This window comes from Condylura cristata, unplaced genomic scaffold, assembly GCF_000260355.1.
Source record: "Condylura cristata isolate star-nosed mole 26May11 unplaced genomic scaffold, ConCri1.0 scaffold00002, whole genome shotgun sequence".
Taxonomy (NCBI): Eukaryota; Metazoa; Chordata; class Mammalia; order Eulipotyphla; family Talpidae; genus Condylura; species Condylura cristata.
Window position 1 is genome coordinate 15,910,762 of NW_004567103.1, and position 22,860 is coordinate 15,933,621.

Sequence of the window (22,860 nt, forward strand, 5' to 3'; positions counted from 1 at the left end):
GAGAAGAAACATTGGAGAAAATTAAATCTGTACCTGAAGATTTTAAATAAGTGACAAACATCACTAAACTGAGGATCACTTCTCAGCTAAACTTTCCCCCCTCCTCATATTGCTACATATGATTTAAAATGACTGCATCCATTCAGGAAAACAAACATAACTTATGTCATAAGATACACTTACCTAATCACCCTGGAGGTTAATGGTGGTGGTGGGGGTCACAGAACAATACGAACTAAAATATCCAGGTATGTTTTAGGAAAGCAGCTCCTCTTCAGTTTTCCAAAGAATACATTTTCAGGCGTGAATTAAAGATAATCCATTCTACCTCCCATTTCAAAACACAGTCAAGAAGCAGACTCCCTCCCTTCCAGAGAGAAGCACAGCAGACACACATAAGAAATAGGCTTTGGACCTGTCTTCAGAATTCAAAGCAATGCTGGTCCTGTAGAAATCCAGACCCCAGTAGCAGAATCATGTTGAACTTATTTTTAGAATTTTCTCAGATCCTTCTATGAAATTTCCCAGCTGATTACGCCTCCTCCACACATGAGTTCACTTACACAGTGTTTGCTACGGCAGTAGAGGTGATTTGGCTAGGCTCTGAGGATCACAAACAGCAACAGCATGCTGTAGCTTAAAGCCCACTCCGCTGGCAATACTATTAGCATCATCCACACTATGTTGCTTGAATCCCCTCTTACACACCAGAAAATACTAACTGTGGACGTGAAGGAAAGGAGCAACTTTAGCTGGGTTTCTGCATCACTGAGAGCAGTTTGCAGACTGCTGATTTGGAGCTGATTCTGCCGGCAGCCGGGAATTCCTCAGCACCACGGACAGCGCCAACAACTGGCTTCTAAACCCAGCTCTGTTGAAATATCGGAGCTGCTTTAGACCAGGCTAGAGTGTTCTCTAAGCAATAGCACTTCATACAGAAGATACTTCTATTAAAAGGAAGAACGCGCTGTACGTGCAAAATGCTTACTTGTATTGAAATTAAGATAACAAATAAAACATTGTAATTATAACACCTTCTTGGAAGGACAGCAAAGATGAAAGTTCCAGAAGAGCCTTGCTTTTAGATTTAAATCACTTGCAGTTTCCGATTATTATTAATAGAGAAAACATAACCAGTGTCAGAGAAACTGAAAATCTGTATTCCTGATTCTATTTGACCCTTTGTTTTAACAAAGACTTGTCCCATACTACATGATTAACTTCAGGTCTTACTGCAGCTTGGATTTGATTTAAAAAAAAAAAAAAAAAAGTAGCTGGGTCCTCCTGCAGTTTGTTCCCTAACATTCAAAATCAATCTCCTGTAATTCATCTAGTCTGTCATTAGGCGTCATTGTAAAGCTGTTTCTTCCAAACCTCTACCAAAGATGCTGTTTCTAAATTTTTATCAAAATGAGAAAGAAAAAAGACCCAGACACAAATGAGCAGAAAGTTTTTTTTTTTTAATTGGCAACAATATAAGTCCTAAAACATATGTCCAAATCCTGCTAAAGAACAAATTGTTAGCTGCTGGCATATTTAACCAGATATTCATTGGTTTGAGACTATGAGAGGCATTTCTTCCAAGCCTTAAAAGGAATGCCCTCTGCAGTGGGATATACCGATGGTCAAGACCATGTTCGAACAGTGCCGTCAGAGCCTCCAGAAAACAGACTCTCTCCATCATGAGAAAAAACGACTGTGTGTGCCTCACTCTCATGGCCCATCAATTTGTGAATCTTCCCGGATTTAAGATCCAGCAAATGTATAACCCCATTGCAGCTTGCCTGAGCTAAAACTCGACCTAGGGCAGAACAGGAAAAAGGGGCAGGGGAAAAAAGAGATAAGAATCAGCTTAATTTCAAGGAGTCATTTTATAAGAAATGGAATCATCTGTTTCAACTCTACTTCAACAGATCTATATTACTTTTTAGTCATTAAAGTCCTGTTTGTATACAAAGTAATTTGAGGCAAAATTAAGACATAGATAACTACAAAATTTTTAAAATGAAGTAAAGCCTAATGCTTTGCCTGCTTTATTTGCAGATATCACAAATGCCTCAGTAGTCTCCTGACACTGGTGATTATTAATTTTAAGATTGGAAACAACTAAGCAAAATTTTTGAAATGGGTATTTTATGTTAAAATTATGTATATCATTATCATTAATGTATTATACACATTTATGCTTAAAATGTGTAATCATGAACTCAATCTTATTTTTTGGGGAGTTAAAGTGAAAAAAATCTCTAAAGATGACTTAGGTTTTCTTACTCTAATTTAAAATTCAAAATTCTGTTAAACTAAGGTTTAGTTACATAAGAGTGCTAAATACAGCACAGACTATTCTCATAATTTTTAAACCACATATTTGGATGAATAATTTCCTGAAGGTAAAAAACAAATCTGCAACCCAATTCTGACTAATACTTTTATTAAAGAGTTACATAGTAGCAAACACATAATTTAGAATTAAAGCAGATTATGTTCATATAAACTTAATAAATGTAATGTTAGTAGTACACACAGAATTATCTAATTCTACCTAGAAGGCATAATATTGTTCTAGGAACAGCATTTCAAAACTGAACAAACAAGCTAGATCCTAGATTTGATACCTAATACGTATAGTTCTATATAATATTGAGGATAGTCTAATGACACAGGAAAACACTACACCATTATATCTGTGAAGTAAAAGAAGCTTGCAGATGCTGAAAATGGAGGGAGCTAGCATTTAAGCACAAGCACTGTGAATCCAGAGGCTAGTTTTTTTTTTTTTTTTTTTTTTTTTTTTTACATCCAGCATAGTAGTGTTATCAGTGATGCCTTGCAGATTGTAAGTAGTTGATATGTGGTAAAAGTACAATTTATTCATTTCATTATATCTATGATAACATCATAAAGTCACAGTGAAATATAATCACAAATTATAACTCCGATTGTCCCAGCTAGCTCTAAAACAAGTTATAAAAGTAAAGTTAACCATGATAAATATGGCTTATTTGCAAACCTTTCTAACTACTGGGCTTCTTCATCTAGAACAAAGCCTGACACAGCAAAGATTCTAGGATGGATTAGAGTGTCCAAAGCAGCAGATGTGAATATTTATTATAAACCTTCTACTAAGTCTTTGCTGACAGAGGCATTACATATGGATTTCACTTCCAAACTCATTCTATAGGTAATTGCTGTTGTGACTTCCCTAGGAATCAAATAACTTTTTTCTTGTATTCTTCATACAACAGCTAGAAGGGGAACAAAGATTTTCTATTTGTGAAGCCAAAATAATTCAAAAAAGACTTAAACTCTAAACTATTGTCTTTATCAAAGTGAAATCTGTAAAAATTGTAATTGGAAATATATATGAAGATACTTATATTCTGAAAGTTCCTTCAATAAGTTATTATATTTTCCTATACTATAGAGAACATTATAGTAAAAGAATGTGATGCTAGGATTATATAATTCAGGAACAGCTTTCTTTAGGTGCTTCAAAAATTTGTCTTTGCTAGAAAACATCTGAGTCAGCAAGATTATAGTGAAGTTTTTCAGGTTTACTTGAAAATTGCAAGACTGGATGGGATATCTGCATAATTCCTGAATCTACACACAACTTACCCTAAAGAAAAATTATGTTTATACTCTAAAATTTATAAATTCTAAAAAATATCAATTCCTGACAGGGATATACATTTAAAGCTATGTTAAAATTTAAAGTATGCTGGGTATTACATGGCATGCATAGATTGCATTTTTAAAACTGGAGTATTCATCAACATGTGTTGTATATCTTTTTAAATTTCCTAATGATTGGGAATGAATAATAAATTATAGTACTAATAGTTCACCATATTAATGTTACAATCTTATATACAAATTTAGGAAGATTCATCTACATAAAAATTGATCAATGGAATAAAAATATGGCAGAAACAATTTTACATATCTATGTAAAACATTAAATATTTAATTAGAATTCATAATCAAGAATTTTCTTGTAACATATTCCTGAGTAATTATACTTTGGTACAATTACAATTGTTAAAATCCTATGCTAACCAACATAAATGTAGATATTCTTTGTATGTCACCTGCATTGAAAGTATAGTTAAAAATCAGAAATATTTTAATATTGATTGAAAAAATAAAAATAGTGAGACTGTTTCATGAGCACGTATTATGTAAAAAAATGACTTGCTTCTTTTCAGTCCACTGAGAACATTGATTTAGCTTTGTAATTTCTATTCTTTCATATAAATAGCTCACTATATATCAGCAGTTATTATTTCTTCATTCACATGTTTCTGAAAAGTTAGTACTTATATGAAGAATGTCAATACTTTGTTGGTTAAATCACTTATTTTGTTGACCAGTGAGGATGACATGTGTAACTATCCATTTTAACCTACTAGGTGAATTTATCAACTTCATTTGACTTTCAAAAGTATTTCTCTGTCATTAAATAAATTAACCAAACTTTAAAAGTTAGGTCTTTTAAATTTCAGCTCCAAATAGACTTATAGATTTCTTAAAAATCTGTAAGCTCCTTTATATATATTTTAAGGAAAAAAATTAGTCTAATTAAGTTAAGCAGAACAGTTACATGCTTATTGCATGAGGGGTGTGTAGTGTAATATGAATTAATTTAAAGACCTTTATGATTTTTTTTTTTTAAGTAGAAAGGAGCCGAGGCAATGTCTTTCTTCTAGGGAGACTGGAATAAACTGATAAAAGATCAATTGAATAGCTAGAGTTGTGTTCTACATTCAACTCAAAAGTAAATGTTCTCTCCATTTCAGCTATGAAGAATGAAATGAGAAGGTAAAGCTGAAATTTGAATCAAATTTATATTAAAAAAACTTGCTTCATTTACTGGCTTTAGTTTCTTTTATTTACTGGCTTTAGTTTCTTTTATAAGACAAGGCTCAGGTAAATAATAGTTTGGAGTTTCTTGTATGTGTGTGTATATATATACATATGTATATATTTATATATGCATGTATACACATATATGTGTACAGTATATATATATATATGTACACACACATATCAATTAATTATTACGTATTCTCGTGCATTCTCGTGCATCCATTGTATATTCTAAAAGTCATACTTAACTGACAACTCATAAAAAGGCTCGTAATTTTAGTAGCACTCTGGTAAGGGATGTATTATCTCCACAGTTCTGTTGTACTTTTTGACTATTCTCATTTTTCCAAACTTCAGTGACAATACTTTATTTTCAACAATTATGTCCTTTTTTGGTTAGAGATAGATTTAAAATAAAGAAATTCTATGAATTCCTAAGGTGTTTCTACAGCATTTCTCGACTTTTGTCACTTCCATCCTAAAAGAGCAAAATCTTGAATAAGAAAAAAACATCAGTAGTATAACTTTGAAATTCTCAGGTTTGGTTTTGTTTTAGATCCAACCATCTCATTTCATAAACAAAGAATCTGAGAGAAAGTGGCTTGCCCAGGGGAAAAAAAAATACATATATATATATACACGGTAGCTGTGGAATTTGAAATCAGATCTTTGTTCCCCAAATCACTGTTATTTAGTTATTCCTTTGAACAATGAGTAGCGGTCCTACTATATTAATCTTTCACCCAATATACTCTTTCATGAACTCTCATATTCTCTACCAAGTAATTTGCCATTATTTCTTGAGTATGTTTGACCTTGTCACCTTTGTTATCTTTGACCATATGTTCCTAATAAAAGTCAACCAATTACATAGCAGTTTAGCATTACTTATTCTATCAAGTTTGTATAAGGCCTTTCAGATGTTAGTCATTTGAAATCTCCATTTTATTCAGACCATTCATGTGGTAACAAGATACATATTATATTTAATTATGTATTTGTCTTACAGCCTTACCTTCCAAACAGAGAATGATTGTAATTACTCTGCACTGGGGAATAGATTTTTGGATTTTTGCTTCCCCCCAACCCCAACCTAGCATATAGGCTATCATGTTAATACTCAGTAGTGATACAAAGAATTTTCCCAACACTGGGCCTCTGTGGTGGTGCAAATGTTAAAGTCTCAGTACTATCAAGCTATTACATGAGATTTGACCTCAGGTCAGGGAGCTGACCCACAGGGCATTAACAGACCTCTCCTGTCTTGCCCACTCCTCCCTGAAGCAGTGTATTTCATCAGATATACCACTTCTGCTCTCAACTCTGGCTCTGGTGAGTCCTCTCACGCCAACCTCTAGCCTATACCTCAGTTCTTATACTCATAAATTAAAAATTTTTTTCACAACTACCTCTGCTAGTGCTTATTAATGATCATATGCTTTTCAGACATTATTTTAAGTTTATAGCCAGTAGTCCTTGGAACAACCCTAGAGGGTCAGCATATAGCCCTGGCCATGTTGGCTGCTGTGCTCACATGAAGCACTTGAAATGCAGACAATTGAAATTTGCTGTCATTGTGAAATGCCAGATTTCCAGGACTTACTATGTGTAATAAAACCAAACCTTAGAATGTAAAATTTCATTAATTGTATAGGGATGACATATTCTGATGATCTATATGGTTATATTAAATAACATTTCAAATGGTTCAATTTGTGGTTGACATCCTTCCCTCAGACAGTGCTAGCACATCCCCTGCTTGATTAGAGGAGGAAAATGAGGTTTCAATAAAGGCAACTTCTCCAAGGCCACCCACTTTTACAGTCTGAATTTTGAGGCCTACATGACTGTCAAGCTTGTGCTCTCATCCCTGTCTCATGCCTTGATACCTCTGGATGAATTTTTATTGATGGGCTCAGTGTCATCTCTCCCACTGTGCTTAAGCTGCCCTTCCTCAGATGAGTCAGGATAAACATCTCTTTGGTGTGCAATTCCAGTTTCCAGCTGAGTTTCTGCTGGCTCCTGGGAATACTGCAGAATTAATTTCTATTTAAGTACAAGAGATATTTCAAAAATTTCATTTCTGTGGTTACCCTAATGGCACTTATTGACTGAGATTCTTACTGTTCAATTAGCTTCCTGGGAATAAATGAGGAACTTAGGAAAGCAGCGTTGAGCTTTAAAGAATGAAAGAATACATCCAGTGTACCAAGAAATCAACAGTGCCTACAGAGAGGAGAGAGACCCATATCATTAGGTAAGCATCTTATATTAAGATATTAAATAAATTTTATAACTTGTATCCTTGGAAAATAATCATCAGAAAGATGATACATTCTCAGTTATGTTTTCTACATTGTGTAATATCCCATCCCCTTGGGCTTACTGACACACTATTTTTAAATATTTAATATATTCATTCAATTCCTTATACTAATTGTTCCTGAAAAGATAATCAGGTTTCATTGAAAGATTCCTTCAAATTGAAAAAAAGGAAATTATTTATGATATTAGGACCTAAACTATCAATATGACAAATTCATATACCCTGAAATTTCAAGTAACAATTCTGAAATACATTTAAACCTTTTGATCAAGTAAATTGGTGTTAAGTTTTAAGAATATAACTAGGCCATGAACATTCTCCATGTTAATATATTCATGATGCCATCTTACAAGAAACTATCCAGATAAAGACTTATTGAATCATGTTAATAAGAATTTTTGATTTTTTTCTTATTGGAGGAATAATTCACAACACTAGTGTATGTCTCAAGAGTTAGAAACTGAGCTTCCTTAGAGAACTAATCTAATATAATGAGTTTTCAGGTATTATTGGCCAGTGCTACCGTGGACACAAATACTGTTTGGAATGAAGATGAACAGATTCCTATTTAAAAGGATTCATTAAGTGTTTTCAGTATCTACTGAAATTTTAGAATACTTGCTTTTCTTATTAATCTGCACACTTAACACATTACCCAAACGTTCACAAAATACACTTACGTGTTTGATAATATTACAAAGTGTTATTTGTCAGCAATATGAATATACAACTTAAACTATGCAGATATTTATCATTTATATAATCAGTAGTTTCATCAAAAGCAAGTGTGTATGAATGGCGTTGTGTTACAAGAAGCAGCACACTAAAACTTTTAGGCTTATTACAAATAATCAAAAAGTGAATGAACAACATTACATTTCTCATTAAAATAACCTCAGTCATTTCTTATGATTATTCATAATTTAATCAAATTTTGAGCACTACGTCCCCCCAAAGAAACACACCCATTTTACATTCTATTCAAATTATTCTCAAACACAGATCATGTGTTTATCATAAATATACAAGAATGGAGTCTAAAACAAGAGTCTAAAACAATTGTGTACTATATATGAAATAACATATCAGAGAGGAGAGGCTTTGATCAATAAGGAAATGATTTTTATACACATCAGAACCAATTTGAAGCAATTCTGACTCAATAGATAGGCAGAAATGCTTCTCAGCATTTATTACCTGTGGAGAGTGTTATTGATTAATTGTATTGATTTTTAGAATGCATGTGGAGAGGCATCTGTTGTTTCTTTAAAAGATGCCTCAAAATGAAAAGTATCAAGAAACTATTTAAGTTTTGAAGATTTGCATTAATGGTTCAACCTGTTTCATTACTCAGAATTTCAAAAACACCATTGAAGGCAATGTGAAATTTGATTTAGTTTATATTGTACCCTACTGCTGATCAATACAGTAAGAAAAAATATTATTTGTGAATTTAACTTGCCTAAGTGCTAGTGACAATTTATAAACTTTCAGGGTTTTTTACTATTTATGTTTTTGCTAAAGGGTTTTTACTTTTCTCAAGTAGGTAGTGCTACTTTAAAGATTCATTTGGGCTCTCCCTGGTGGCACAGCGGGTTAAAGCACCGCAATATGAAGTTCTCCAAAGCCACTGAAGCATGAGTTCCATACCAGGCCAGGGAGCTGACCCACCCACTGCTCCCCTCACCAGTTTAGTTTGTCAGTCTTCCTGTTCTACACCCCACTCTGTCTTTGGTGAATCCTTTCACCCACCACCCTCTAAGTCTTAAAGAAAAAAATTCATTTGTGTCAAAGTCCAAATATAAGCTGAAAACAGTGCATTTAAAATTCCTCTTGTTAGAAATTCATGCCATAAAGATGACAGAAGAGAGAGCAGGAAAAACTTATTTTAGGGCTCTAATGAAGTGGATATGTTTATCTTGCTCGGAATATATAATATATTGAATGGGTACAATATGCTTAAAGACTGAAGATAAAATCTCCCACTACTTAAACTTGGGAAGGGATGCTAAGTAAGTCAAGTTTGTTCCATGGGGTATGTTTAATATTTTTGTCTTTGACATGAACTCCACATCTTGCTTAGGAATGCAGTTCTTCGATAATGCAGAAAACCCTTAAATTTAGCATGCATATAAAACAAAAGGTCTTGCTAGAACAGAAACCTTGGTCATTCCATATGTAGTTTCAAAAATCTTTCCTTTTGGGGAGACATGAATGAATGTATTTTTGAACAGGTGTTTCCTACATGAGCTATCTTTCTGAATATTACAGAAATCCCTTGTGAGATGCACCTAAAGTTCTAAGTATGTTCTAACTAATTATTGAATCTATTTAGAATATCAACAGCCACCTGCTTTCATTAAGAAATCCTTGTAGACCTGTTTCCTAACTTGTTCTTCACCTATGCAGCTGATCAGTGTTGAAATAATATTTATTCAGGGACCCCATGCACCTGGAGCTTTGCAAACATTTCAGAAAAACTTCTGCTGATGTCAGAAGACAGTCTACTTTTGGTTCATTTCTAGCTCTGGTAAAATGTATCAGAGCAAATTTAGCTGTTACATTTTCTTCCCTTTTATATCATGATCAGAGATAGTGCCAGAAAGCTTATAGTTTAATTTTTTATAGCATAAATTTATTGGTAAAAAGTTGTATTTGAAGTAACAAAACCACCTTGAGTATGTCACATTTTTCACTATTTATAGTCCTAGCATTTACTGCATTTTAAGATTCTGAAAGTCAGAAATCTAATTTTGGGAGTATTTTTTTAATGGACCTTTGTGTCAGTACTAACTTCTTTATAAAGGAATACCCCTTCCCCTTCCTGAATGTGGGGTAGGAAATAGTGAAACTATATTAATGCTCAGGTCATGAATTATTAATAACTGTGTCCTTATTTTTAGAAATTCATCCTTTCAGACTATCTTGGGGCGCACCATCCATGGAACAGCAGTGGCAGGTCAGCACCATTTCCCCACTGGCAGTTACAGTAAAAAAGATGCATGCAGGTGATAAGGAAGTAAAGCCAAGATGTCATTCCTCCCTGCTTGCAATGGGCAAAGAATGGCTCAAATACCAAGACTCAAAGTTCTATATATGCATTTGGTGTGGCTAAATATAATCTGGTTTTAAGAAAATCATTAAAACTTCAAAATCACAGAAAGATTACTTAAACTGTGGAATAATTGCAGTGTAGCTGAGAAAATACACAAACTTTACAACTGATATACCTTTCAAATGATATGAAATGTTTAATAATTGGAAACTAGTGCTTTTATCTTTTGCTTACATTCTTCTGACTTGTCGATTATGTAATCCTTATAAACTCACATAAAGACAGTGAATCATAGAAAAGGAACTACAAGATAGCAGGAACTACAAGATATTTTTACAGCAAGAATGCCAACCCAAGATTGTCTATAAACGTTCTGTTTTCAATAGCCTGGGGGAGAAAGGAAAGTAGTTAATGCCAGAAAGTTAAGCTCATTTGGCTGCTACATGAGGTGCTAAATAAATTTATATTAACTCATAATTCTGTGAAGTCATCTTTATGGAAATCTTAAATAATATTCTAGTATATTGTCTTCTGATGACTTGGCTATGTACTTCATTCAGAAATTTAAATCAACATGTAATGTGTTTGTTCTTTACTCAGTCTTTCTCCATCACACAGTCCCACTGTTACAAGTGAAATGCCAGATTAAGAGAGTATCAAATAGGCTTTTGTGAAAATCTAGTTGACATTGTGAGATTAATGGTACCAACACATATTTGGTGTTAAAGTAATGTGAGATTAACATTTAGATGTATACATGAGACAAAGGTGATGAAGTTATATTGCTATATATATTTAAGGAAACAGTGACTTGTCTCAGGTAATAGAATATTGGTCAGGACACTTCACTGAAAGCAAAAGAAAATGAACTCCAAGAGACAAAGAGAGAAAGCAACTCAAGGATATATATTTACAATACAGGAAAAAAAAGCCCAAAAAACCAAACTGACTCCAGAAATAGTTCCTGTAGGAATGATTTTTTTCTTCCTATGAAGATTGCATACATGGAAAGTGAAAGACAATTAGTGGATGGTTGTATTCATTTGTGGAATATAAATAACCAACCAAGGGAAGCAAACTGGTAAAACATAGCAAACACAACAGACTGTAAAAAAAAATGATTTTTGCACCAGGAAGAAAAGGGAGAAGATGGGGGATGCCATGATGTTGTGGGCATTGGAAGAGGGTAAGTGATGCTATTCCCTTGCTGAGATGTGAGTATGTACTTAATCTAAATTAATGACAAATTAATAAAAATTCATAAAAAATCTACATGTGCTTTGTTCTAAAAAAATTGAAAGTAACATTGCATAATAACTACTAGTTAAGGTTCAGATGTTCACTGTTTACAACACGTGTCTGTACCACCATCCACTGCACCCCCACTAATGGTTGGAGGTTGAAGTGAGGTTATATAAAGATATATTTCAGTTCTGCAGTTTGGATTTAACCTCAAGAATGTTCTCTGCACTCTGAGGTTCCAGCAGATATAAGGTTTTTAACTTCCCAAAATTCAAGGTGCATGGGAAGACCATCTCTAGTACTTACTCATTTCATACTGGCTCAAATATATCTCTTACTGGCTGGCTTGCACCCTGTGCTTACCCCTGAGCCAGTTCTCACGGGGAAGTGTAACAGTCCAGCACAGAGTGCCCACTGTGCAATATGTGGTGTAGGAGAATTAACCAAAGGGATGAGATCAAAATATTATTTGAGACACTGACACTTTGCAATACACAAAATACTTCAGATAATCATTGCAGGTGAATTAGTCATTCCAGAGCCAATTCTGCATTAGAAAACAGAAGAACCCATTTGAGGCCACTGAAATAATGCTTTACTATCCATGTGACAATTCAGCTCAGTATATTCTAACCTTCTGAAAGACTCCTATGAAAATAAACTGCATCAGGCTTTGCTAAGAAGCAAGCACATATATTTTGTCAAAGAGCTTGCTCAAATATGGGGTCCCTCAATTTACAATGAGATTATAAAACAAAAAAGCAACAAGGAAAACTGCAGCAAGGATGGGGTAAAGTGGGAATTACTGTTGCAGAGGAACAGAGAGAACTAAATGCCTCACCAAGTAATTTGTTAGGAAAGAAAATATTCCACAATGAGAGGATTCCTTTGTATCAACTAAATAGCATGGTTATTAAAATGAGTGGCACCCATATGCTAGTTTATATCCCCCAAAGAAACTATAATATTCAAAATTAATTTTTGTAAGATATCTATTAATATCAGTATCTTCAGGGAAAAACTGATTCAAGAGAATTATTTAAGGACACTTTCTAGGTTGAGGTAGTTTGTTTCTGTGATAATCTTGTACATGTTTAAAATATTTTGATATGGTATTTCTGAAATGAAATTACCAATTCATAAATATAAAAATGAAAAAATTACAGCAATAGTATTTTAAGACAATAGCTTCACAGAATACTGTTTTCAGTGTTGAAAACAAACAATTCTTTGGAAATTGCTTTAAGACACATGAAACAAAACTGACAAAATCTTGACAGTTCTTGAACCTGGATGATGGGCATCTGAAATAGTTTTTAAAAATATTAGTCACAGAAGATCAGTATCATTACTGTGCAGTCTTTTTGTATTTAAAGCTAAAAATATGGTTATTGTCAAAGAGAATATAAGTATTCCAGAACTAGGTGTCTATACGATGTGTTAAAGTATTGCATTAGCACCTACAGAGTCAGAATGATACCGAAAACTAAGTAGATCATTTTCAATTATAATTTTAGAATATAATATCACTTATGTTATCCCAGGTGCTGAAAAGTAGGTGCTTTAAATGTCCTTTTGAAGTCTAACTCTTGTACATAATACTGAATTATCAAAGCGTCAGCTCTAAATTATGAGCTATACCATGCCTTTAAATATTTGAAATATTTAAATGAACTACAAAAATTTGCTTAATGATACAGGAAGAAGCTATTTACCCAATAATTGACAATCATAAATAATAGTCCATTATCATATTTAAAAGTAATCAGTGTGAATTCAACAGTTAGATTGCAAAAATCATGAGTCCCACCTAGATTTAAAGAATTGCTTATGTAGATCCGACTCATATATGGAAATTAAAATATACAAAGATTTTCATTAAAAACCATTATCCATCATAATCAGAAAGCAGACTGAAAACAGAATAAATTTCCTGGCCCTTACTCTAAGAATTGGCCAATGGCAGTGCCCAAATATATCAGGTAATTGTTCCACCATCTGCTTCACATTGATTACATAGTCCTGGTAGTAAATTTTCTATGACTAGAGAGAGATTCCATTAAGAAAACATTTAGACATTATTTGGACTCTCTAAATTAAGAGTCTTTAAAATAGCACATTTCTAGCCTGTTGAAACACTTCAGAACAAATTCAAGACTGAGCTTTCCTTTAGGAATTTGTGTTTTCAATATTTCTCATGTATAATTTTTTCCTTTATTTTTTAGCTTTGTTTTGAATGTTGAGCAGTATGCATGGCCTAAAATATTTGTTTTGGTTGAGTAAACATGGTAGTTACGTTTAATTCTGCACATCTAACTAATTCTGGCGTAGATGAATGGTTACCTACTTTAATAATTATTTGCAATTTTGGCAACAAAAATTGAAGAAATATTTTCTTCTAGGCCTGCGTAGCAATAATCATCTGTTACATACTTTTATACATAAAATGATTTTTTTCAATGAACAAGTCAAAAAGGAGATAACCCTTTTAACCAATTCTTAAGTGTTCTTCTCTACCTGGTGAGAGGATGAAACTGACAAGACAAAATCCAATCTTTTTTTTTGAAACCAAATCTTGTCTAGCTCCTTCATTCCTTCAGGGTCCCCAAACATTGAGTGGAGTATTGTTGTAAGAACACTGTAGCATTCACCTAATACTAGGGTTAAAGTACATATGTGCATCTATAATTTGTGGTGTCATGAGGTGGAAACACCTGTGACCCTTCATCTGGTATCAGAGCTGAGCACTGCTGCATCCTGACGCAGACCTAGGGATGTCTGGGTTGTGATTGACATGATTTTGAGACTTGCTTTACGGTAGTCTAGGAATAGCTCTTGTGATCACATCAGCATACATTGCTGCTGCACAAATTGCCTTTGACCAGAACAATCAATGGTCACCATGCTTCCCGGTCACAATATCCTCTTTTCTGTTCCTCATAAGCCTTCATTCCCTTTGTCCACCCCCGAACTTATTCCTCATATCACTCTTGCATGATCAGTTTTTACTACCTGTAAACTTTCAATCAATAGCACAAGAACTTTTGCTTGCATAGCAGAGTCTTACCTTGGAAAACTGCTCCTAGACTCATGTGTCCCTCAGAAAAATGTCCTCAGTTTGTTTTAAAACGGTGAGAGGTTAATGTTGATTCCATACTAGATAACCATTTTTAGTTAGTATTTTTAATTTTGATGGAGGAAAATATTACATGCTTAAAGAAACCAACAAATTCTACTGGAGATAATGAAAAGTAACTTCTCTCTCTTCTAACACAGTCCATAACCAGAAGTACGTACTTTAAATCCTTTTAACTCTTTCTTTTGGTATCTGTATCCACAATAACTGCCACAGCTATTTTTAATCAATGTCAGACTTTTTCTATGCAATTTGTATTAAGGGAGAATATTAGACTCATGTAATTACACCCACTTCTCATCTTTCCATGCTTCCAATTAGTTTCACTCAGTTTTAGGTTCAGTATTAAATTCAGTAATTACATTATCATGACATCTACCCATATGGTTTACTGCTGAGCAAGGTCGGGTGTTTTTGGTTATATATCCCTTCCTCACACTTCTGTGGTTTTATTTTTTTTTTTGTCTCTCTGGATTTTCTATTGACCTACCACTAATCACTCCTAATTTTTCTTCAAATCATCAAACTTCTCTTAATACTAGTCTGTTCATAGTCAAAAGCATCAATTTTATTTTTGGATCTTTATTTCTTGAAGACCGTACCTCCTGAACAAGAGTTTGGTTACATAAGTGTATCTTCTGGGGGTTCCCGAGAAAGGGAGTACATGGGAATAAAATTCTGAGTGGGAGACACTGACATTTTTTTGTGTGATCCATAAATGTCAGCATCTCTATTTTCTTTGGGTCCTATTCAATACCCCAGCAATGACTCCTGACAGGTGGCTTTGTCACAGGATCTAGATGAGGGGAGCAGTGTTATGAGACTAGTTGGCTAAACTTCTTGTTTTGTGTTCTTAAGTTCAGAGCTCCTTCTTTTCAATTCTCCTAGACAGCAAACTTTGTTTGAGAGTTATGGTTCAGAGGGATAGCTGCTTGGTCTAACATGGTCTCAGGGTCCATGAAGATCTCAGGGATTTTTTTTTTTTCATGTAGAAAAGCTGGGGTGTAGGCCAGAGGTGTGGTAGGTGAGAGGTTTCACCAGAGAAGGTAGGGAGAGGTATAGGCAGATCTACTGAAATACACTGCTGAGGGGAACAGTGGGTGAGATAGGAGAGGTCTGTGGCACCATGTGGGTCAGCTACCTGGACAGGGATGGAACTTATGCCACAGTGGCTGATGATAGCTTGATAGTGCTGAGATTCAACCCCTGTACCACTGGGGAGGCTCTTTCAGGGTTTTAAATTCATCATACAAATGTATCCAGTATGTATCTCTTTCCTAATTTTTTTTGTAGCAAGTGACACCAGTTCCAGAATCATTAGGGAGTTTTGTGATGCAAATTCATTATTCATTTTAAAGTTTTATCTTTTTAGGAGCTTGGGTCCCAGCTTCATCTACTTTACTCAGCCAGTTACTACTCCTCCATTTGCCTCCAACTAACCTGAGACCTCCAGCCTATTCTTATCTCACATCTCTTGTCCTTGTGTATCCACACCCAAGTTTTTCTTTTTATGTCATTGTAGTTATCATACTTAATGCACATTTCATGTGATACTTATATTTTGGTGAATAAGGTTAAATATAATTAACTTTTACAAATTAAGTAGTCTAATTTTTAAATATAGGTTGATATTTCATGATAGATTTACAAATATTAATGTTTTAATGGAAAAAGATGAAGTTTAAAAATTTTTATCTTTCCTTATTTGATTTTCACTTTTCATAAGTATTTCTTTCACATATTTACTCCTCAAAATTATGCTAATGGTAGGCCACATTACAGATGAGGAACTTAAAGTCACAGAATGAGTAAATTGTTTTGTTTTACAAGTAAGTTAACCATCAGGCTAATATTTACAGACAAGAAAGTTGGACTCTTAAGTGAAACCACAAAGCCCTCAATTGTCAAAGAAATCTTGACAAATAAACTGGAGTTGTCACATGGTCTAATTTCAAACTATATTATAAAGTTGTAGTATTCAAAACAATATGGTATTGGCATAAAAATTGACACATAGGCAAATAGAACAAGCTTGAAAAGCAAGAAATAAACCGAGACATGTATGATCAATTAACTTAAAACAGTCAAGAGTATGCAGTAGGGAAAGGACAGTCACCTCAACAATGGAGATATTCCATTACCAGATTTCAAACTATGCTATATAATAACAACAAGCACACAATGTAACAGAATTGAGATTCCAATAATAAGCCCCACATTTATATGTAAGTTAGTCGATAACAAAGGAGCCAAAAGTATACAATGCAAAATGAATGTCTTCAATAAATGCTATGCTAATGAGATGTTGGTGAAGATATGGAGAAAACAAAAGCCTTATAAATGGTTAGTGGGAATGTGAAGGTGTGACACACTAAGGAAAACTGAATGTTTCAAAAAATAATTTTAAATAGGAAGTAGGTTCAAAGTGGCATTGGGAGAACTTGTACTCATCCCCAATGACTCAGCAATCTCCAATAAAGATTGTTTCAGGTCTATTTCTGGATGAATTAGATTCCTCAACAAAGTATACATTGGCAGCACCCAGATGGAGATGTATTCTTGCAAAGAATAAACATTACCTGGGTGGAGGGATGGAATTGAGAACTTGGGAAGTGTTCGTTAAGGCGCATAACTTTTCTCCAGGTATTAGTGGAGGATTGTGCCTAACACCTAAAATCCCTTTGATCTAGCACAGTGAAGATGAACACTTGGAGCTCCTGCATTGAAGGTCAAAGAGAAATAAGCAATGGAAACAGAGACTCAGAACCAGACAAATGCATCCTCACTCACCCTACCACACAATGCAATGGCATTGGACTGAGTAGTACATAAGCCATGAGTATCATTGTTCAGCCCAAGTATCATTGTTCAGAATATGAGACACAAGAAACCTTAGAGGCTAATTCAGCTTAGAATCACTGGAAAATGCTATCTTATCAACCTCCTGCAACCACCAGCACTGATCAGAGCTATCTTGAAACCTCACTGTCTATGATATTTGGCCTTGAGGGATATCCATACCTTTGGTAAGACTTGAGATAGCTGAGAAGTGGCAACAATTAAGTGGGCCCACCTTAGCAAACAAGTAGACCCAACACCCACCTGCCTGCTAATGAGTTGACCATGTCCTAAAAGCCAGCAAATGCCCTATACTGCCAGCAGTCTAGTCAACTAGCAAACAGAACATGCTTCTGGCCCAGTGTGACTCTGCAATCCAGCTAATGCTGTGTACTGAAACAGACTTGTCAACCCTAGCATGCCACCTGCACTCTAGTTGCTGTGGAGCTACTTCCTGCAGCCATGCCAACCTCAAGTGCCTCCCACAGCATAGCTGGTCATGTGCACCATACACCGTGACAGTCTAGGCAGCTAGCAAATGGGCCACATTCATCAGCCAGCAAGCATACTCCATCCACTGGCAAACAAATGTGCTAGATGACCACATGTCAGGAGCTCCATCCACTCACTGCTGTGTACCACCGTGTACACATAATGTATACATTTATACATACCTATGCAGACTAAGATCAGATCATGGCTTTATTTTATAAGTTCTCTATAGTCTTTGAGAACCCCATGTCTAAATCCACAGATAATTAACCAAGTGTCCTCTAAAGCTGATCACTGCTTCAGGAGTATATTGGGCTTTGCTCTTCCCTTGCTTTAAGAGTCTCCTTTGTCAAGAAGCATCTTGGCCTATGTCAATTAGTTTTAGTTTTATAAGTGGGCTTGTTTCTTTTGTCAATTCTATAGTCTGCAGCTCAATTCTGGATCATCTTTTTGAGGCTGATCTGGCTTTCTATTGGAATTGTGCTTCTGGTAGCTTTCCCCTTGGCTCCCTGTATTCTATCCAGTTGGACATTAATACCATGACCAATGATCCCTTCTAGAACTAGTGTTGTATGCCCAGACCACCACCTGCCTCTCCCATTTCACTGAGGAGGGACATGTGACAATGCTCCCTATCATTTAATTGGATGGCACTGGGTTTTAACTGACCTTTGAAATTATATTTTTAGTGATACTTAATTCAGTATTCAGAATATGACTGTTTTTAACCAATTTAGGCTCAAAGTGAGCCTGAGATAAAATGAGAGCTGGGTGGTATAGAATAGTCTCTTGTTTGGCTGTCCAGGAAGCCAAGTTTAATTTTAGCCTTGAGAGAATTTGAAATCATTGTAATTAGATGAGTATTAGAGCCCATGAGTGAAAAGGACTTTTTATTTAAAAAAAAAAAAAAGCATACCCATTCATTTAGCATCAATTCACAACTGGCAGTTCATTCTCCCAAATGCTCTATCACTGAGCATGCATACAGAGTTAGAGTAAAATATTTCTGGAAGAGTTCAAATAACTTGGAAGTAGGTCATTGCTGGAGATGTGATATGGACACTATAATTAACTTGAACATCTATAGAAATGTAAGAAATATCAAATTTCTGTGTTTATGGAGAGAAAACGTATGTTGTTTCATACATTCTGTAGTTCAAAATCATAGAATAGGTCACTAGGATGATTTCAAGGTACCTGCACAATGAGGGACTTCTGTACAAATGTTGGATAATAACCATCCCTGAGCTTGGGCTTCAAGGTTAATTTGAACTGCACTCCAGACAAGGAGGCAATCATTTCACAGTCACTTCAGAATTCTGCATAAGTTCTGCTTCAGTCCAGACTAATGCCCTGACAGGATAATGTCAATGATATGATGATCTGAGGTATCTTAAAGAGCAGATGAGAAAATGTGACTGGCAGGTTAGTCTCCCACCCCTGCAAATAACTAAAAGGTGTTTTTGTACGAGCTAGTAAAAACAGATTAAAAAAATGGGCTTTGGAATTTCCAGTAAAAAATAAAAGCCAGGACTCTTCTTTTAACATAAGCATGTTATTGTCAACAGTGGCATCTCTATTAAGCTTGTTCTCTTACCTAAACACTCCTATTACTGTCATCTCTCAGGTTTGTCATACCACCACCCTGACAGAACAAACATTCTACTGTAAGATCTGTCAGAGAGGCCAGTGGATTTCCTACCTCTTCTGACATATGCTGCTCTTTAATATCAGCCTGTCAGAACACCTCAGAGAAAGGCATCTGCTTTCATGCTCCCAAGCTGAAGCTGGGACTACCATCAGACATGCTGTAATCATTAGCATTACACTGCCATGAAATGCTGCCTCTTGGAATCATAGAATCTCTTGCTGGAAAGGCTGTTGGCATAAATCTATCACATCAGTTAGATTGCACATATTATGGTGGAACTAGTTATTTGGAAAAAAAAAAAATTTCTTTCTGGTGTGAATCTGCTTTAGTTTCTTTTTATGGTAAGCTGATCTGAGATGTGTATTGAGCTTTCCTCTGCCACAGACACATAGTACCTACACAGAAGTCCAGAGAAATATTTTTGACTTGATTCTTTTCTGTTCTTGTGGGTTATATATGCCTGTGCATTCATCTTAAATTTGTCTGACTTGAGGAGGAATGTTCCTCTTTGTTTCAAAATGTGATTGATTTAAGTAATTCGTAGGTGATACTCTAGATATTCTTATTAATCATAGTTTTCCTGGCATTCCACAGTAGGTCACTGACCTTTCACGTTCTCATCTGATTCTCTTGTTGTGTGTGTTTATGGGAGACTTGGGGGACAGTCTATTAATAGAAGTGATGTTCTCCTTAAAGGAATGGCTTTTAACAACTGCAGCAGAACTTCTAAAACCAGTATCTACTCTAGTTGCACAGTCACCTTTGAGGATGTGGAATTATCTGAAAATGATAATCAGATAGAATACTTTCTTTCAGGATCACATGTGTACAACAGCACTTTAAAGCTGAAACAGTACAAAAACATAGTTAATGATTACAAAATAATCATTTTATAAAGTAAAAGTGATGAATACACAATCACTTTGTCCTATTCCCCCTGATGTTTATTTTAATAATTTTAGATCTTCTGTAGTTTTAATGTTCATTTTATATATATATATATAATGTATTCATGATATAATTCTTTTTAGGCAAATGTATCAATTATTTTCTATTTCCTTTGCTCTTGACAACAGTCCATCAAAGCAGGCAGGTTTACAACGAAGTAAGTGAGCCATAGCTCTAAGGGCTTCACATGTATGGTCCCCTTCTGTGTCCTTGGGGAGGGGGGTAAGGGAGGAGAAAGGTGGGGGAGTCCTACATGTTTTTTTCTTTTAATCTTTTTATGTACCCACAAAATTCTAGATCTGTTCCTGAGCTTCGATATCTTTCTAGGCCAGCAGACCTGGAATATGTAATTTTTTTTCTAGCATTCTCACAAGTGTAAATCTCTCCAGCAGGAAAGCATTGCCAAGTATACAAGGAGCTACATACAAGGACCATTGTACTTCATTAAAGGTATTGAAAATATGACATCCTTAATTTTCATCACTTGTTGAAAAATTAAAAAAATGATGGTAAAAATGGCACTTTGGAATGCAACATGAACTTTTATAATTTCTAAGTGAAGACAAATTTTGATTGGCAAGGATTTTTTTTGTGATCAAAGGTATTCAGTCTTATAGAAAATAGAGGCCAATTATAATAGTATTTTTGGTTAAAAAAAGAATGATTACACAGTCTAGGGTTGTTTTATTTGTCCATTAACAATCATTGAAAACCTGTTTTGTCTCAGGTATCCCAGGTAGATAAAATAGGGTCCTATTTTTAAAATTGGAACTAACATTTGTATGATTATTCCAGCTTAATGCTAAATGTCAGATAGTGGGCAGTCAAGAATAAGCAAATAAGTGATCAGGTTGGTGGTTATCATAGGTGGCATGGGCATTATATGAAGATATAACAAAAGGTATAACTTCTCACTTATTAGAGGAAGAAGTATTGTGACACATACAATACCTGATGAGTATAGTTATTACTGCTGGATAGTGTATTTGAAAATTGCTAAGAAAAGATTCTGAGATTTCTTATCAAAAGAAAAATAATTTGCTTTTGTAGCTGTACAAGATGGATATTAACTAAGTCACAATGGTAATTATGTCATATCATATGTAAGAAAATCAATATGCTGTACACTTTAAGTTGACATATCATATCCTAATTCTGTTTCTATATAACAGAGAAAGAGTAAGCAAGTGAATCATTAAATGCAGTAATAGTTTTATGATACCCTAAATGTGCAAAATAGTGAGAGACATTATCTAAGGGTATGAAGACAATGCTTGTTTTGCAGAGCATGATATTTGAACTAGTTTTTTAAAGACAAAAGAAAGTTCAGGAGAAAAAAGGTGAGCAGAGAATATATTGTATTACAGAAGTATATGTAAGATGTGTAAAAGAATTTGACTTGTATGGAGAAGCTAAATTAAGTTTTGGCAAACAGGAGATTTTGTATGTGACTGATGAAAGTTTGAAGTCAAGCAACTGGGAAAGGCAAGTAGTCTTACCTGCTTCAAACTCATACTAGGTTGCTGCTTTCATTCTTCAATGGTACCTATTAGAACACAACTTCTCTATTGAATAAATTCCATTTCCCATGTTTAGCTTATTTTCTCCTCTGCTCAATGTACTCTTCATTAGTAAAACAATATTCATATATTTTTCCTTTATGGAACATGGTATGAGGTATAGATATGTAATAAAGTAATAGGTATGCAATATACCTATTAAAGGCATATACAGTAAAAAAGCCAATTTGATATATGAATAAAAAATTAGGGTGATTAAAAAAAAAAGAACATTCAAAGGGCAACCAGAAACTGCAACACAATACCTTCATTCTGACTATATGTTTTGAACTATGCCTGCTGGCAGCCAAGTCAGAAAATAAATTCATATTTTTAATAAAAAGAGATAACTCAGGGCCCTCCCTGGTGGCGCAGCGGGTTAAAGCACAGCACTGAGAATCTAAAGCCGCTTCCTCATGAGTTAGATTCCCGCCTGCCCCGGAGGTGACCACATGGCGCGGCAGACCTCTCCTGACCCGCCCGCTGCTCCCCTCAGCAGTGTGCTTTGTCGATCTGCCTGTTCTGCTCCCCACTCTGTCTCTGGTGAAGCCTCTCGCCACCCCTGAGCCTCTGGCCTGTACCCCAGTTCTGTATGTACAAATAAAATAAATCTTAAAAAAAAAAAGAGATAACTCAAAGTGAAAATATTCTTTCTTGAATCTCTATATAAAGAACAGAAAATTATGTCTACTTGTAATTTAAGCTCTGAGTATCAGTTTTATGTTGATTGGGAACCATTGTTTA

General features: G+C 34.8%; 2 protein-coding genes across 2 annotated transcripts in view; both read right to left on the reverse strand.

Annotated features, from left to right (window-relative positions):
• VWC2L (von Willebrand factor C domain containing protein 2-like) overlaps positions 1 to 229 on the reverse strand; it is a 144,005-nt gene extending 143,776 nt beyond the window's left edge. The window contains exon 1 of the mRNA XM_004674323.2: positions 184 to 229. The gene's annotated coding sequence lies outside the window, so the exon portion shown is untranslated. The remainder of the gene's footprint in view (positions 1 to 183) is intronic.
• A 1,331-nt stretch (positions 230 to 1,560) lies between these two features.
• Positions 1,561 to 22,860, reverse strand: part of SPAG16 (sperm associated antigen 16) — a 678,503-nt gene continuing 657,203 nt past the window's right edge. Inside the window, exon 16 of the mRNA XM_004674324.2 lies at positions 1,561 to 1,801. Within this exon, the coding sequence (XP_004674381.1) occupies positions 1,626 to 1,801 (176 nt within the window). The 3' untranslated portion in view covers positions 1,561 to 1,625. The remainder of the gene's footprint in view (positions 1,802 to 22,860) is intronic.